Here is a 16,841-nt window from a genome sequence, read left to right on the forward strand (position 1 = left end):
TTGAGGCGGTCCCTCCAAAGGAAGAGGAGGAGCTTCTGGCAAAAAGGGCGCGAAACCTCCACTTCCGGAAGCCAATCGGGCAAGGAAGGAACTCCCTGTATCGGCGATCAGAGGAGCCCGGATGATGGAGGTTTGGCGCAGGGGATGCTGGGAGTCGCAGTCTAGGAGGGTCTCTTTTGGGTCCGCAAGAGGTCAGGGCCCACCCGGGGAGGATTAGGCGCCATCTAAGAAAATGAAGTTAAAGGTTGAAAGAAAAAAAGGAGGCTCCACATTTAGGCAAGGAAAACAAAATGCTCAGGGAGAGTATAGGTGGCAGCTCACTCAATAGTGGTGACTGTGAGGGGGATCTTGGAGTCCTAGTGGACAGTCGCTGAAATAGGAGCCAGCCGTGTGCAGCAGCTGCCAAAAAGGCCAACACAGTTCTGGGCTGCATCAACAGAGGGAGAGAATCAAGATCACGCAAAGTGTTGATACCACTTTATGAGGCCTTGGAAAGGCCACACTTGGAAGAATGGATCCAGTTCTGGTCGCCATGATGTAAAAAAGATGTGGAGACTCTAGAAAGAGTGCAGAGAAGAGCAACAGAGAGGATGAGGGGACTGGCAGCTAAAACATAGGATGAACAGTTAAAGGAACTGGGTATGTCTAGTCTGATGAAAAGAAGGACTAGGGGAGACAGGATAGCAGTCTTCCGATATCTCAGGGGCTGCCACAAAGAAGAGGGAGTCAAGCTATTCTCCAAAGCACCTGAGGGGGGCAGGACAAGAAGCAATGAGTGGAAACTAATCAAGGAGACCTCCAAGATCCCTTCCGACTCTTATTCTATTCTGTTCCCGTGCGGGGAAGGGCATGGAGCCGTGACCCACCTTTCTTTCTCTCCTGCAGGAGGATGGAGGAGCCCGGCGGAGGAAGGAAGGAAGCATCGCCCGAGAGGAGGAGGAGAGCGGGCCCCGCAGAGCAGCCCTGCCTGGAGACCGCGGGGAAAGGCCAGGGGGCTCCAGGGCTGCAGGAGGGAGGAGCCCAGGGGGAGCCCGGGAAAGGCGGCTGCCTGGAGGGCGATGCGAGGAGGAGGAAACGGGCGGAGATCCCGAGACGGGCCTGGAGGGCAGAGGCTCCTTCGGAAGACCCGGGAGTCCCCAAATGGTCCAGAAGGGAGGAAAGGAATATCAGTGCCCGGAATGTGAAACATCCTTCACAAGAAATGGACATCTTCAAAGGCATATAAGCATCCACACAGGAGAGAAGAAATACAAATGCCCAGAATGTGAAAAATCCTTCAGAACAAACGGTCTTCTTCAAAGCCATCTAAAAATCCATTCTGGAGAGAAACCTCATAAATGCCTGGAGTGTGGAAAGAGCTTCAGGCATTTGGGAAACCTTTATAGACATGAAAGGGTCCACTGGAGAGAGAAACTGAATAAATGCCTGGAGGGAGGAGAGTCCTTTGGAAGACTCAGGAAACTCCAAAGAATCCAGGAGGGAGGAAAAAAGTATCAGTGCCCGGAATGTGAAAAATCCTTAAAAACAAATGGACATTTTCAAAGGCATCTAAGGATCCACTTGGGAGAAAAGAAATTTGAATGCCCAGAATGTGAAAAATCTTTCAAAAGAAATGGACATCTTATAAACCATCTAAGAATCCACTCAGGAGAGAAACCATATAAATGTCTGGAATGTGGAAAAAGCTTCATTGTTGTTGGACACCTCAATCAACATCAAATGATTCACTCAGGAAAGAAACCTTATAAATGTCTGGAGTGTGGGAATAGCTTCAATAGGAGGGGAAACCTTTATAAACATCAAAGAATCCACTCAGGGGAAAAACCATATAAATGCCTGGAATGTGGAAAGAGCTTCAATAGGAGGGAACATGTTCATACACATCAAAGAATCCATTCAGGGGAAAAACCATATAAATGCCTGGAGTGTGGAAAGAGCTTGAGGCAGAAGAGAAGCCTTAATAGGCATCACAGAATCCATTCATTAGAGGAACCAGATAAATTCCTGACGTATGGAAAGATAGTCAATCACAGAGGAAACTTTTATAAACATCAAAGAATCTGCTCAGGAGAGAAACTATATAAGTGCCTAGATTGTGGAAAGAGCTTTACTCAGAGTGGACATCTCCGTCAACATCAAAGAATCCACTCAGGAGAAAAACCTTATAAATGCCTGGAGTGTGGAAAGACCTTCAGTCAGACGAGCAGCCTTTATACACATCAAAGAATCCACTCAGGAGAAAAACCACATAAATGCCTGGACTGTGGCAAGAGTTTGTCTTCAAAGAGAAACCTTTATTCACATAAAAAAATCCACAGAAGAGAAAATCTATATACCGTATATACTCGTGTATAAGCCGAGTTTTTCAGCACATTTTTCATGCTGAAAAAGCCCCCCTCGTCTTATACTCAAGTTAGGGTCCCACTCAGGTGAAATCTAAAATTTTTCGCTAGTGGTTCTGTGGGCGTGGCTTGGTGGAGGGGTGTCCTGTGACTGAGTGGACGTGGCCAACTTGATGTCACAGCCACGCCCACTCAGTCACAAGACCACCACACACACCAAGCCACGCCCACAGAACCCGGTAGGAAATTTTTTTAAATTTCTATTCTACCACCTGCTCTCTCTTCACTTTGGGTTGGGGGCCAGGGGCCAGGTCCATTCCCTGAGGCCCCAGAGCCGCCACCTGCTCGCCGCTTGCCTCAACCAGGTAGGGCAGCGGTTCTCAACCTGGGGGTCGCGACCCCTTTGGGGGTCGAACAGCCATTTCACAGAGGTCGCCAAAGCCCTCTCTGCTCCCCCCCCACGCCTTCACTCACCATCACCCTCTGCCTCTGTTGGATCGCCGGTCGCTGTTCACTTACCCCTCCCTCCGGAGTGCCAGCTGATGGCTAGAGGGAAAAAAACTTTAAATTCTTGCTGCGGGGCTTCAAAGGGCCGCCCTACAGCTGATCAGTGTTAAAAGAAAATGAATGAATAGACCGGTGCCTGCAAAAATAGAAAAAACAGCCCTGTTCAGCTTCAGCATAGGTTAATTACCATAAGTTGATTTGATCAGCCTCCTTGCTCTCAGCTGTTTTGCGGAGGGCTCTGTTGCTAGGTAGCTGCAAAGAGGTAAATTCCTGGAGCAGATTTTTTTTCCCTTAGCTATGCTGAAAAAGCGAAATTGAAAGTAAAGTAGGGTCTTTGCTGCAACGTGACAAAATGAGGCAGAGAGAGATTTCTTTTTCTTTTTCCTCACCAAAAAAGATAGGTGCAAAACTGCAAACAATGGGAAATTTAGGGCAAAAGAGGAGGTTCAAGATTTTAAAACACAAAAGAAAAAAAGCTCTATTTAACTAGGGAATTGTAATAATTGAGATACTATTAATTGTATATTGTGTTGAAAGCAGAAATGGTTAAGTTGTGGTTTGGAGGAATATATGGGGGAAATTATTTGGTTTATTATTATTGGTAAATATAATTAATTGATTTGTAAGAAATTGGATTGCATGGAAATAATTGGAATATTCATGTTCATATTGATTAATATACAAAAAAGATATAACTAATTGATTTATATTAAAATGTTGAATTTGTATTAAACAACTGTATTACATAATTAACCAATGTGAGGATGGATATAAAAATAGATGACAATGGGAAGGGGTATAATATAGAATAGAAGAGAAAAATTGAATTAAATTATTAAGATTGGAGATGAGGATGAAGGGTAATATTGGTTTTTTAAAAAAATAGATGAATAAATATGGCAAAAAGGAAATATAGAAATTGTAATTTAAACACTGTGTTGGAAGAAATATCCTTCTGGGTTCTGCTCCACGTGGGGAAAAAGACACTGGAAACATGGAGACTGCTTGGAAAGATGGTTTAATGGTGGACAAGATCACATGGCTTGAGTTCCTGAACAGAAAAGGGGCAGATACAGTAAATCCTCAGGTTTTTATGCTCTCTCTGGCTCTGCATTTCTTGGGGCCCCGAAAGAGTATCCTGATTGGTTGTCAGACTCCCAGGGGGTGGGGGTCTTAGCTAGCCTTTCTGGCTGATGGTCACATGTGCTTCCCAGGTCATATGCTTCCCAGGTCACGTGCGGTGAGTTTTGGTTGCTAGATGGGGCCCATTGTGTTAGTTTCTGTTGCTATTGACAAAGGATTGACTTTCTGTCTCTGGCCCATTAACAAAGGGTGGGGGGCAGGAAGGTGGGAGCTGCTTTGTCTGTTAAATATGCTTCTCCATTTCTCATCCAGGGAAATATAATATTCTGCCTTTTTAATATTTCCCAAAATATTTCATTCTTCTAGGAAAGGGGTGGGTGCTAACCTCCTACAACTGTTTAAATTTGTGAACTGGCCAAATACTCTGTTCAAAGAAAATACGTTGTATATTTGTATGTGTGTTTCTAATTATTGCTAATTATTCCTATTTGTTCTCTTATTCTTTAAAGTTTAACCATTCATTATCTTAATATCTTTATATTTGTTTGGGGTTGGCTTCCTTCCCTTTCATCTTTTTTATTGTACAATCTTTCTCCTCAAAGCTACCACCCCTCTCTTTTCTTTCCTTCTTACTTTCTTCCCCCCCCCTTTATTCTCATCCATATTTCCTCTTCCATTCTCCTTCTCCTCCTCTCTTCCTCCCTCTCTTACCCTCCCTTCTACTCTAATTTCCCTTCCCTTCGTTCATCCCTCTCTATTGCTGTATCCTTTTATGCATATGGACTACTCAGAGGGCTGAAAAAGTTATTTTTGACTGGTCCTTGCACTTTTGACCAGTCCTCGAACTTACGACTGTCCTCACAATTTACGTTTTTGCCCTATCTTGTCACCATGGTGAAGAGAAGCAGTTGTGAAATGAGTGACACGGTTGTTAAGAATGCTACAATGGGCATAAATGATGACCAGTCATAAGTGCGAAGACCGGTCAAAAGTGCGAGGACCTGTCAGAAATGACTTTTTTCAGCCCTCTGGGTAGTTCCTATACACATAGCCATAGCCACCCGGTCACATGACCAGATAGCCACGCCCACCCAGTCACATGACATCCAAGCCACGCCCACACAATAAGCCACGCCCACAGAACCGGTAGTAAAAAAATGTAGAACCCACCCCTGGTTGGGGGTCACCACAACATGAGGAACTGTATTAAAGTTCGCGGCATTAGGAAGGTTGAGAACCACTGAGGTAGGGGAATGCACCATTCCCCGACACCAGCCTTGCCCTGGAGCTGCCGCCCGCTCGCCCTTCGCCACGTGGCGTGTCCTACTCCTCACCTTTCTCCCGTGGCTGGCTGTCAGGGTAGGCAAGTGCCCGAAAGTTACCGGAGTCGCTCACTCTCCTCCTTGAATGTGCCGCCACCATCGCCGCCCTGTTCCACGCGCCAGCTGCGCACGCGCACACCCAACCTGTCGATGATGACTGAATGAAATAAAGTGTGAGCTTGCACAGCCGGACCATGGACCTGGGCGGCGATGGTGGTAGCACATTCAAAAAGGAGAGTGAGCGACTCTGGTAACTTTCGGGCGCTTGCCTTTTCTGACAGGCAGCTTGCGGGAGAAAGGTGAGAAGTAGGACACGCCGCGTGGCGAAGGGCGAGCCGATGGCGGCTCTGCAACAAGGCCAGAGTCAGGGAATGGTGCATTCCCTGACCTGGTTGAGGCAGGCGGTGAGCAGGCGGCGGCTTTAGTGAATGGCACATCCCTGGGCCCTGGCCTCTGACCCAAGGTGAAGGGCGAGTGGGCAGCGGCTCTGGGGTAAGGCCGGAGTCCCTTTCTGGGCATGTCACTTCTGCCTGTTGGGCCACTTCCAGGAAGTAATGACTTTTGGGCGGGTGGGCAGAGCCTCCAGCTGCCATCGTGTTGGATGCTTATCCTACGGTTGGGTAGGTAATATATAGAAAACTATGTTCTGTAACTTTAACTGCTACAAAATGACTAATTGATTAATTGGCTAAGCAGACATAAAAGAAGGCAGGAAGTTCATTCACTTCTGCTCCTGCTATTAGAAGGTTGAACTGCTGAAAGGAACTGTGTCTGTGTTACTGAAGAGAACTGGAATTGTAAGCAAACTATGTTTTTGTGTTGAACCGTGATTATTTGAAGAAGTGTTATCTTTGTTTTGAGAAGCCAAGTTTGTTTTACTACAAGTAAAGACTGTTTGTTTTTTTTTAAACATTCAGAGTCTGTGAGTATCTGTGTGTTTTGCTAAGCAACGTATCTATTCGCTGTCTGGTCCGTTGCACCACTTTGCAGAAGGCAGTTTTACCCTCAACACATTGCATTTCCCACCCTAGGCTTATACTCAATAAGTTTTCCCAGTTTTTTGTAGATTAGGTGCCTTGGCTTATATTTGGGTCGGCCTATACTTGAGTATATACGGTAAATGCCTTGAGTATGGAAACAGCTTCAGTCAGAGGAGCAGCCTTTATACACATCAAAGACTCCACTCAGGAGAAAAACCACATAAATGCCTGGACTGTGGCCAGAGTTTGTCTTCAAAGATTAACCTTTATTCACATAAAAAAATCCACAGAAGAGAAAAACCATATAAATGTCTTGAGTGTGGAAACAGCTTTACCGAGGATGGAGACCTTCATTAACATCAAAGGATGCACATGGGGGAAGAAACTACATATGTGGCTGAGCGTGGAAAGACATTTAGTTACGATGTATGTCTGAGGAATTGAATTGAATAATTTGTTTAGCCAAATGTGGAATTTGTCTCCGGTGCAGAAGCTCTCAGTGTACATGTAAAAAAACACAAAAATGATAACGGAAGGGACCTTGGAGGCCTTCTAGTCCACCCCTCTGCTCAGGCAGGAAATCCTCTACTGTTTCAGACAAATGGTTGCCCAATCTCTTTTGAAAAGAGTTTAGTGATTGAGCACAACAACTTCTCTGCTTCACCTGCTTAATTTTTCTCACTGTCAGGAAATTTCTCCTTAATTCCAGGCTACTTGTCTCCCTGGTTATTTTCCATCCATTATTTCTTGTCTTCCCTTCTGGTGCTTTGGAAAATAGGCTGACCCCTCCCCTCTTCCTTGTGGCAGCCCCTCAGGTATTGGAACAGTGCTATTGTGTCACCTTTTTTTCACTATCGTCAGGATAGAGAATCAGAGCTGGAAGGGACCTTGGAGGTCTTCTAGTCCAATCCCCTGCTTAATAATAATAATAATAATAATAATAATAATAATAATAATAATAATAATAATAATTAATAAAAATAATAATAATAATAATAATAATAATAATAATAATAATAATAATAATAATAATAATAATTTTATTTCTATACCGCCGTTCTCCCGAAGGACTCAGGGCGGTGTACAGCCTAATTAAAAAACAGAATAAACATCAATTTAAAATAATTTAAAAATATTAAATAAATTTGGCTTAATTTAAAACCCCAAAAATTTAAAACATCCAATTTAAAATTATATTGCTAACCCAGCCTGGCGGAACAATAGGGTCTTAAGTGCGCAGCGAAATACCCGGAGGTCAGAAATCTTACGAATTTCCAGGGGCAGTTCATTCCACAGGGCTGGGGCTCCCAGAGAGAAGGCCTTCCCCCTGGGTGTTGCCAGCCGACATGACTTGGCCGATGGCACCCTGAGGAGACCCTCTCTGTGGGAGCGAACTGGCCTGTGGGAGGTTATTGGTGGCAGAAGACGGTCTCGAAGGTACCCGGGTCCTATGCCATGGAGCGCTTTAAAGGTGGTAACCAACACCTTGAATCGCACCCGGAAGACCACTGGGAGCCAGTGCAGCTCGCGCAGGAGGGGTGTCACGTGGGCGCAACAGGTAGCACCCATAACCACCCGCGCGGCCGCATTCTGGACCAGTTGGAGCCTCCGAGTGCTCTTCAAGGGGAGCCCCATGTAGAGAGCATTACAGTAGTCCAACCAGGAGGTAACAAGGGCATGAGTGACTGTGCGCAGGGCGTCCCAATCCAGAAAGGGCTGCAACTGGCGAATCAGGCGGACCTGATAAAAGGCCCCCCTGGCCACTGCCGTCATATGTTCTTCTAAAGACAGCCGTGCGTCCAGGAGGACACCCAGATTGCGAACCCTCTCTGTGGGGGGCAAAGATTCACCCCCAATAGTCAGCGATGGCACCTGCTGACTAAATCGGGACGTCGGGAGCCACAACCACTCGGTCTTGGAAGGGTTGAGTCTGAGCCTGTTCCTCCCCATCCAGACCCGCACGGCCTCCAGGCAGCGGGACATCACATCAAGGGCATCGTTAGGGTGGTCTGGGGTGGAGATGTACAGCTGAGTGTCGTCAGCGTACAGGTGACACTTCACCCCAAAACCACGGATGATTTCACCCAGCGGCTTCACATAAATGTTGAACAGGAGGGGCAAGAGGACCGACCCTTGCGGCACTCCCCATGCGAGATGCCTCGAGGTCGACCTCTGTCCCCCTGCCAACACAAACTGCGAGCGGTCGGAGAGGAAGGAGGAGAACCACCGCAGAACGGTGCCCCCTATTCCCAACCCCCTCAACCGCCGCAGCATGATACCATGGTCGATGGTATCAAAAGCCGCTGAGAGGTCTAATAGGACTAGGACAGAGGAACAACCCGTCCCGAGCCCTCCAGAGATCATCCACCAACGCGACCAATGCCGTTTCTGTGCTGTGCCCCTGCCTGAAGCCCGACTGGCACGGGTCCAGATAGATAGCTTCATCCAGGTGTCGGGGAAGCTGTCGTGCCACCACGCTCTCAACAACCTTCGCCACAAAACGAAGGTTGGAGACCGGACGATAGTTGGCTAATTCAGCCGGGTCCAGGGAAGGCTTCTTGAGGAGGGGCCTCACTACCGCCTCTTTCAAGGCGGCAGGAAAGGCACCCTCACTCAAAGAAGCAGTTATAATCCCCTGGAGCCAGCCTCGTGTAACCTCCTGGGAGGCCAGTACCAACCAGGAGGGACACGGGTCCAATAAACACGTGGCGGCACTAATCTTACCCAGAACCCTGTCCACATCCGCGGGAGCCACAGGATCAAACTCCTCCCAGATAACATTCTCAAGACCTGCCCTCGTCTTCTCCCATGGACTCATCCAATCGGAGTCCAAGCCTTCCCGAATCCGAGCGACTTTATCGTGCAGGAATTGCACAAAATCCTCAGCACGACCCTGCAAGGGATCTTCCCGCACTCCCCCCCGAAGAAGGGAGTGGGTCACCCTAAACAGGGTGGCTGGGCGGTTCTCTGCAGATGCGATAAGAGCGGAAAAATGGTCAGATTTTGCTGCTTTTATCGCCACTAGGTAGGTCTTGATATAAGACATCACCTGTGTCCGGTCGGAATCAGATTGAGTAGTCCTCCAAATGCTCTCTAGGCGTCTTTTCCGACGCTTCATCTCTCTCAGCTCCTCAGAGAACCAAGGAGCCAATTGAGTTCGGCATCGGGTCAGAGGCCGCAAAGGCACGACGCGGTCCAAAGCTCCAGCAGCCGCCCTTTCCCAGGCGGCCACCAGCTCTTCAGTTGAGTCGTGTGTCAGAGTCTCAGGAAACAGCCCAAGCTCCGTCAGGAACCTTTCGGGGTCCATCAGGCGCCTGGGATGGAACCATCTGGTCGGTTCCGTCTCCCTGCGGTGGGGGAAAGCGGTAGGAAAGTCCAGGTGGAGGAGCGAATGATCTGTCCATGACAAGGGTTTGATGTCTAGATCCCCTCTACCAAGATCATTCAACCACTGACCAGAGATAAAAATCAAGTCCAGAGTGTGTCCCCCTATGTGAGTGGGGCCTTGAACTACCTGGGTCAGGTCCATGGCCGTCATGGAAGCCATGAACTCCCGAGCCACCTCTCACGCCTCACCCGCGGATGGAAGGTTGAAATCCCCCATGACAATAAGTCTGGGGTATCAACCGCCACCCCGGCAATGACGTCGAGTAGCTCGGGCAGGGTCGCTGCCACGTGGCAGGGAGCCAGGTACGTGGCCAGCAAACCCATCTGCACCCCACGGCCCCACTTCACACAAAGGGACTCACATCCGGCTATCTGAGGAACAGTGGTCTCCCTCGGACAAAGACTTTCCCTAATAATCACCGCCACTCCCCCACCCCTCCCCTGGGCCCTTGGCTGATGAAATGCACGGAAACCTGGCTTAAACAGCAGAACACTGCAATTTGAAAGAAGTGGCTGTCCAGTCTATTCTTAAAAGCCTCCAGTGATAAAGCACCTACAATTTCTGGAAGGCAAGCTGTTCCACTGGTAGATTTCATATAATCATGCCATGGATACGGTGTCACTAAAATAGCAATTGGATTTAGGCTTATATACCTCCCCATAGTGTTTCCCAGTAGCTGGCGAGAAGCTTTCTGTAAGTGTTGGAAACTCTTTTACTTTCACCGCAGCTGCACAGGAGCACTGCAGCACTAAAACAGGCACAACTTTCCAAATTTCGATCCCAAAGGAATATATGGGTCCTCTATTTTGGACGCATTCTATAGAGGTATATTGGTCCCAAGAATTGTCATATTCTGCGCTGTTTTGCCCCTGTAAATCAAAACTCACAACCCAAAGCAAATAATCCATTTTGCTGGCTGTCCTGCAAAAGAATGGTGGGAGACTCCGCTGCAGACCAATAGATATATTTATACACTGCAGAAAAGCGGGGAAAATAGTAGAGAAGGTGACACGTACGTGTTCTTAAGTAATAAATCTCAGGTTGCTTTTCTGCTTTTCTGTTATCTACTATGTTCTTAGAAGAAGAAACACTTGGATCTTGAGATTCAGGGGTTGCTACTGGAACCTGGTGGGGAAACTTAACAATTTCCATTTTGCCCAGTTCTTTCCACGCGCCTGGAAATTTCTCTCCTGGGTTCATTCTTCCCTTGAACATAAGGCTCTTGACCCTCCTTCCATACATGCTCCTAGGCTGGTGGGAGGGGGGTTAGGCTGTTCCTTGAGCCACAGATTGGCTGAGATAGGGACCATCTAAGAAGATGGCCCAAGAAAAACAGGAAGAAGATGGATATGGGTTCAGATCAAATGGCAGGAACAAATGTTTGACAAATACCAGATACATTACAGAGGCCTAATAACAGAATGTGTTTGTTACAGGAGATACATAAAGGCATAATATATGTGATACTAATGCAAAGGCATATATGTATTACAGGAACCTAATGGTTACAGAATCTGGTATACCAGTATATCATATTCTAGTATTATTTATTAAATTTTTATTATTGTTTCCTTTCACTACTAATATAGAAGGACCCTGCTTTGAAAGCCGCCAAGGCCCTGATTAGTTTTACAGCAATTGTTATGCTGAAAGGTGAATCACATACAGCCCCTTGCCCTCCCCTTAATAATGCTTTTAATACTGATCGGTTGCCTGGATTACCCCCACCCCAAACTTTGACACTTGCTATGGGAATAGCTAAATCTCACTCCACCGGTTGCCTACCCCAGGTGATGGGTGTCTTTCTACTTTCATCTTCTAGCTGTGTAGCTTTGGGGTTTTTCTTGTAAGCAAGATCCAACATCCTGGCTAAGTGCTTTCTGACAGGTAAGATCTTTGCTTCTGGGGAAGTCGGAAAACAATTGCAAGAGAGTCGAAGGGTCCAGAATGAGAAGGGAGGGAGGCCCAGGTAAGCACCCAGGAAGGAGCGACTAAATTATGATTATGCTCAGGTACCGTGGAAAGAATTCCACAAAAGGAAAATAAGGCAAGGAGATAAACTATCCAGAAGTTTCTAAACAAAATGGGGGGGGGGAGTGTATTCTGAAATCATTTGATCTTCTTTCCTTAATGATTTGTCCCGCCACCCCCTCCCACAATGCGGGTGTCCCACAACAAAAAAAGTTCTTTAAACATTTGCAAGGTGCCAGGAGTCTCCGGGGATCAGGTGGCCAGTAAATTCAAATCACAATCATTATAATTCAGGGAAGGATCTCTACATTCAAGGCTCCTTTGAGGCTGGGAATAGAGACAGCGACCTCCGCCCTTCCTTCCAGCGGGGAGAGAAGCGGGTCTTGATGCCAGGGAGCACCTGGACTGGGGGGGGAGACCCAGCTGCAACCCCCCTCCTCCCCCCAGGAGGAAAGGGGACCACCAGGAGATGCCCAGGCGGCTGCAGGCTTAGAGGGGCGGGGTAGGGAGCAGCTCCGGGGAGGCAAAAAGGGCTCCGGGACACGAAAGCCGAGGCCGGCGAGGGAAACCTCCGTCCATTCCCCTCCACTGCAGCCCCCTTGGGAATCTCCCATTCGCACCCCCCCAAATTCCGAAAAGCCGGGCGGCTGTGGGGGGGCGGGGCCAGCGGCGCAGGGGAGGAGCCAAGGGAGGGGAGGGACCCAGACGGGAGGAAAGCCAGGAAGGCGGCCGCTGCAGGGTCGAGCAGGGGCGTGGCTACGCGGCGCCCGCCAATGGGGTGGCGTAGAAGCTTCCCCGATGCAAATGAACGCGAGACGGCGGGAAAAGCGCTTTCATCCCGACTTCCGCAATCGGACCAAGAGAGCAGAGCTACAGGGGGCGGTGCCAGGAGGAAGAGGCGGAGCCTGGCCGAAAGGAAGGGAGGAAGGCCCACACGGAATTACAGACGCGACGGGAAAACTTTTTCGATTCGGTTGCTCATGCGCCCTGATGCAGGTAGGTCGCAGGGGACGCCGGGAATTGCAGTCCGGGAGGATCCTCTGGAGAAGGGAGGCGGGGGGGGGAGTGGTTGGGGCGCCCGAGGCCTCGTCTGGCGGGGAGACGCTGAGAAGGAGGCCCTGTCTGTCTGGAGAATGCCCGGGAGGCCCGTGGGAGGCGGGTGCTTGGGCCTGGGCCTGGGCCTCCCCTGCGGGGAAGGGGACGCAGCCGTGACCCTCTTCTCTTTCTCCCCTGCAGGAGGACCGAGGATGGCGGCAGATGCAGGAAAGAGGCGCCGCCCGAGAGGAGGAGGAGGAGGAGAGCGGGCTCCGCGGAGCAGCCCTGTCTGGTCCCAGCGCGGCTTCCCCAGGAGACGGCGGGGAAAGGCCGGGGGGCTCCGGGGCCGCAGGAGGGATGAGCCCAGGAGGAGCCCGGGAAAGGCGGCTGCCTGGAGGGCGATGCGAAGACCCCGAGACGGGCCTGGAGGGCAGAGGCTCCTTCGGAAGACCCCCAAAGCCCCGAAGGATCCAGGAGGAAGCAAAGGAACATCAGTGCCCAGAATGTCAAAAATCCTTCAAAAGAAAGGACAATCTTCAAAGCCACCTCATTATCCACACAGGAGAGAAACCTTATACATGCTTTCAATGTGGAAGGAGCTTCAGTGATAGGAGCAGCCTTCATACGCATAGAAGAATCCACACAGGAGAAAAACCTTACAAATGCTTTGAGTGTGGAAAGAGCTTCAGTCATAGCAGCAGCCTTCATACACATAGAAGAATCCACACAGGAGAAAAACCTCATAAGTGCCTGGAGTGTGGAAAGAACTTCAGTTGGAGGGGAAATCTTTATAGACATCAAAGGATCCACACAGCAGAAAAACCTCATAAATGCCTAGAATGTGGAAAGCGCTTCAGTCAGTTGGGAAACCTTTATAGACATCAAAGGATCCACTGGGTAGATAAACCGAATAAGTGTCTGGAGGGCAGTGGGTCCTTCCGAAGACCAGGGAGTCCCCAAAGGATCCAGGAGGGAGAAGAGAAATATCAGTGCCTGGAGTGTGAAAAATCCTTCAGAAGAAAAGATTTGCTTAAAGGCCATCTAAAAATCCACACAAGAGAAAAGCCTTATAAATGCTTTGAGTGTGGAAGGAGCTTCAGTGATAGAAGCAGCCTTTATACGCATAGAAGAATCCACACAGGAGAAAAACCTTATAAATGCTTTGAGTGTGGAAAGAGCTTCAGTTATAGCAGCAGCCTTCATACGCATAGAAGAATCCACACAGGAGAAAAACCTTATAAGTGCCTGGAGTGTGGAAAGAACTTTGGTCGTAGCAGCAATCTTTATAGACATCAAAGGATCCATTCTGGAGAGAAACCATACCAATGCCTGGAGTGTGGAAATTGCTTCAGTTGGAGGAGCAGACTTGATAAACATCAAAGACTCCATTTGAAGAAATTCCTGGAGGGTGGAGGATCCTGCGGAAGACCCCAAAAGCCCCGAAGGATCCAGGAGGGAGGGAGGAAACATCAGTGCCCGGAATGCAAAAAATCCTTCAAAAGAAACGACCATCTGGAAAGCCATCTAACAATCCACTCAGGAGAAAAACCTTATAAGTGCATGGAGTGTGGAAAGAGCTTCAGTTGGAGGGGAAATCTTTATAGACATCAAAGGATCCACACAGCAGAAAAACCTCATAAATGCCTAGAATGTGGAAAGTGCTTCAGTCAGTTGGGAAACCTTTATAGACATCAAAGGATCCACTGGGTAGATAAACCGAATAAGTGTCTGGAGGGCAGTGGGTCCTTCCGAAGACCAGGGAGTCCCCAAAGGATCCAGGAGGGAGAAGAGAAATATCAGTGCCTGGAGTGTGAAAAATCCTTCAGAAGAAAAGATTTGCTTAAAGGCCATCTAAAAATCCACACAAGAGAAAAGCCTTATAAATGCTTTGAGTGTGGAAGGAGCTTCAGTGATAGAAGCAGCCTTTATACGCATAGAAGAATCCACACAGGAGAAAAACCTTATAAGTGCCTGGAGTGTGGAAAGAACTTTGGTCGTAGCAGCAATCTTTATAGACATCAAAGGATCCATTCTGGAGAGAAACCATACCAATGCCTGGAGTGTGGAAATTGCTTCAGTTTGAGGAGCAGCCTTGATAAACATCAAAGATTCCATTTGAAGAAATTCCTGGAGGGTGGAGGGTCCTTCGGAAGACCCCGAAAGCCCCAGAGGATCCAGGAGGGAGGAAGGAAACATCAGTGCCCAGAATGCAAAAAATCCTTCAAAAGAACCGGCCTTCTGGAAAGCCATCTAAGAATCCACTCAGGAGAAAAACCTCATAAGTGCCTGGAGTGTGGAAAGAGCTTCAGTTGGAGGAGCAGCCTTTATAGACATCAAAGGATCCATTCTGGAGAGAAACCTCATAAGTGCCCGGAGTGTGGAAAGGGCTTCAGTCAGCTGGGAAACCTTTGTAGACATCAAAGGATCCACTGGGGAGAGAAACCGAATAAGTGTCTGGAGGGCGGTGGGTTCTCCCAAAGACCAGGGAGTCCCCAAAGGATCCAGGAGGGAGAAGAGAAATATCAGTGTCTGGAGTGTGAAAAATCCTTCAGAAGAAAAGAATTGCTTAAAGGCCATGTAAAAATCCACACAGGAGAAAAACCTTATAAGTGCCTGGAATGTGGAAAGAACTTTGGTCGTAGCAGCAATCTTTATAGACATCAAAGGATCCATTTACAAAAACAGTACTAATGCAGGTAATGTGAAAAATCCTTCAAAAGAAAGGCATCCTAGATCCACTCAAGAAAGAATCCATATGAATGCCTGGAGTGAGGAAAGAGCTTCAATCAGTTGGGAAACCTTCACATACTTTGATACACATCAAAGAATCCACTTAGGGAGAGAAACCGTCAGCCCCGACGATTCCGTTAAAACTGCGAAACAGTGACAATCAGCTGTCTCGTTCTGAAAACTTCCCTTTCGGACGAAGAGGGGGAAATGAGCATTTGGGCGGCGGTAAAGCTCCCCTAGAGCCCCAGGGGATAGAATCTGGGGCACGAAGGCTGAGAGCTCCCTAGGAGCCCGAATTAACTCCGGATCCGGGGACTCTTCTGCTTTAAAGCAGGAAAAGACGCTGCAACCATCCCTGCAAACAATGATTGACATAGAAAGAAACAGAAAGCAGGCAGAGCGGAGACGGGAGTAATTAAAATAGCAAGTATTGGACTTTAACTCTTTAACCCAGAAGTTTCTAAACAAAATGGGGAAAAGTGTATTCTGAAATCATTTTGATCTTCTTAATCGTTTGCCCTGCCACAATGTAGGTGTTGCACAACAACAACAAAATGTGTTTTAACATTTGCAAACTGCCAGGAGTCTCCGGGGATCAGGTGGTCAGTAAATTTAAATCATAATTATTATAATACAGGGAAGGATCACTATATTCAATGCTTCTTTGAGGCTGGCAATAGCGATTGCGACCTCGCCTGCCCTTCCTTCCAGCGGGGATAGAAAGCGGGTTATGATGCCAGGCGGCCAGGAGCACCTGGATTGGGAGTGCTGGGCAGTGGTGGGATTCAAAAATTTTTACTACCGGTTCTGTGGGTGTGGCTTTGTGGTCATGTGGCTGGCTGGACGTGGCCAACTTGACATCAGTCAGGTCAAAGGACGCCTTGCCTAACCTCGCCTGCCCTGAAACGTCCTCAACAAGATACAATTACATAATATATGTTGTGGCTCCGTTACCTGAGCCTGTGTCATCGACAGGAGAGGACTCCGAGAGTGAAGGTGAGTTGGCAAGGCCTCCCTCTCCAGGACCCTCCTCTTTGGCAATGCCTTCGGTGTCCGCCGAAGGGCAAGAGATAGGGCTGGGGCCAAGCACGTCCACGCAGCCACAGGTGGACAGTGATGAGAGTAATGAGTCTTGGCTGGATCCTTGACAGCGTCGCAGAGATAAGCGCGTGCAACAGAAGAAAAGGCGTGCCCGAGATTAGGCTAAGTCACTGGACCACACCCCACAGGGTATAAAAGGGAGCGTGGTGGCTAGTCAAACGTTGTGACGAACAAAGCTGAAAGCTTCCACGCCATTCTGCATTGCCGGACTTTTGCTATAGGCTTTGCTGGATTATATTTGGACTTGATTTATTCTGTAATTATTGAACATTTTACTTTGATGTACCAGAAGCAGAAAGAAGTTATCTTTTCCCTTTGTGAGTAATAAACTCTTGGCAGGCAGCCACTAGGTTGCTGCCAAGTTCCGTTATCATAAGGAAAA

At 48.2% G+C, this 16,841-nt stretch overlaps 2 protein-coding genes across 2 annotated transcripts in view; both read left to right on the plus strand.

The window, feature by feature from the left end:
* Positions 1 to 6,164, plus strand: part of LOC117671291 (uncharacterized) — a 39,356-nt gene extending 33,192 nt beyond the window's left edge. The window contains exons 7-8 of the mRNA XM_087879915.1: positions 6 to 130; positions 886 to 6,164. Of these exons, the coding sequence (XP_087736041.1) occupies positions 6 to 130; positions 886 to 2,355 (1,595 nt within the window). The 3' untranslated portion in view covers positions 2,356 to 6,164. The remainder of the gene's footprint in view (positions 1 to 5; positions 131 to 885) is intronic.
* A 6,169-nt stretch (positions 6,165 to 12,333) lies between these two features.
* On the plus strand, positions 12,334 to 16,841 carry LOC117657962 (uncharacterized). Its single transcript, XM_034406073.3, has 2 exons — positions 12,334 to 12,589; positions 12,830 to 16,841. The coding sequence occupies exons 1-2, from the start codon at positions 12,392 to 12,394 to the stop codon at positions 15,317 to 15,319; spliced, it is 2,688 nt and encodes an 895-aa protein (XP_034261964.3). The 5' UTR covers positions 12,334 to 12,391; the 3' UTR covers positions 15,320 to 16,841.

This window comes from Pantherophis guttatus, chromosome 16 (assembly GCF_059756535.1).
Source record: "Pantherophis guttatus breed Tessera chromosome 16, ASM5975653v1, whole genome shotgun sequence".
Taxonomy (NCBI): Eukaryota; Metazoa; Chordata; class Lepidosauria; order Squamata; family Colubridae; genus Pantherophis; species Pantherophis guttatus.

Excerpts from the sequence above, each read along its gene's own strand:
- LOC117657962 (XM_034406073.3), top strand. The coding sequence starts at position 12,392 with ATGCAAATGAACGCGAGACGGCGGGAAAAGCGCTTTCATCCCGACTTC. Across the intron at positions 12,590-12,829 it reads GCTCATGCGCCCTGATGCAG|GAGGACCGAGGATGGCGGCA; the intron begins GTAGGTCGCAGG and ends TCTCCCCTGCAG.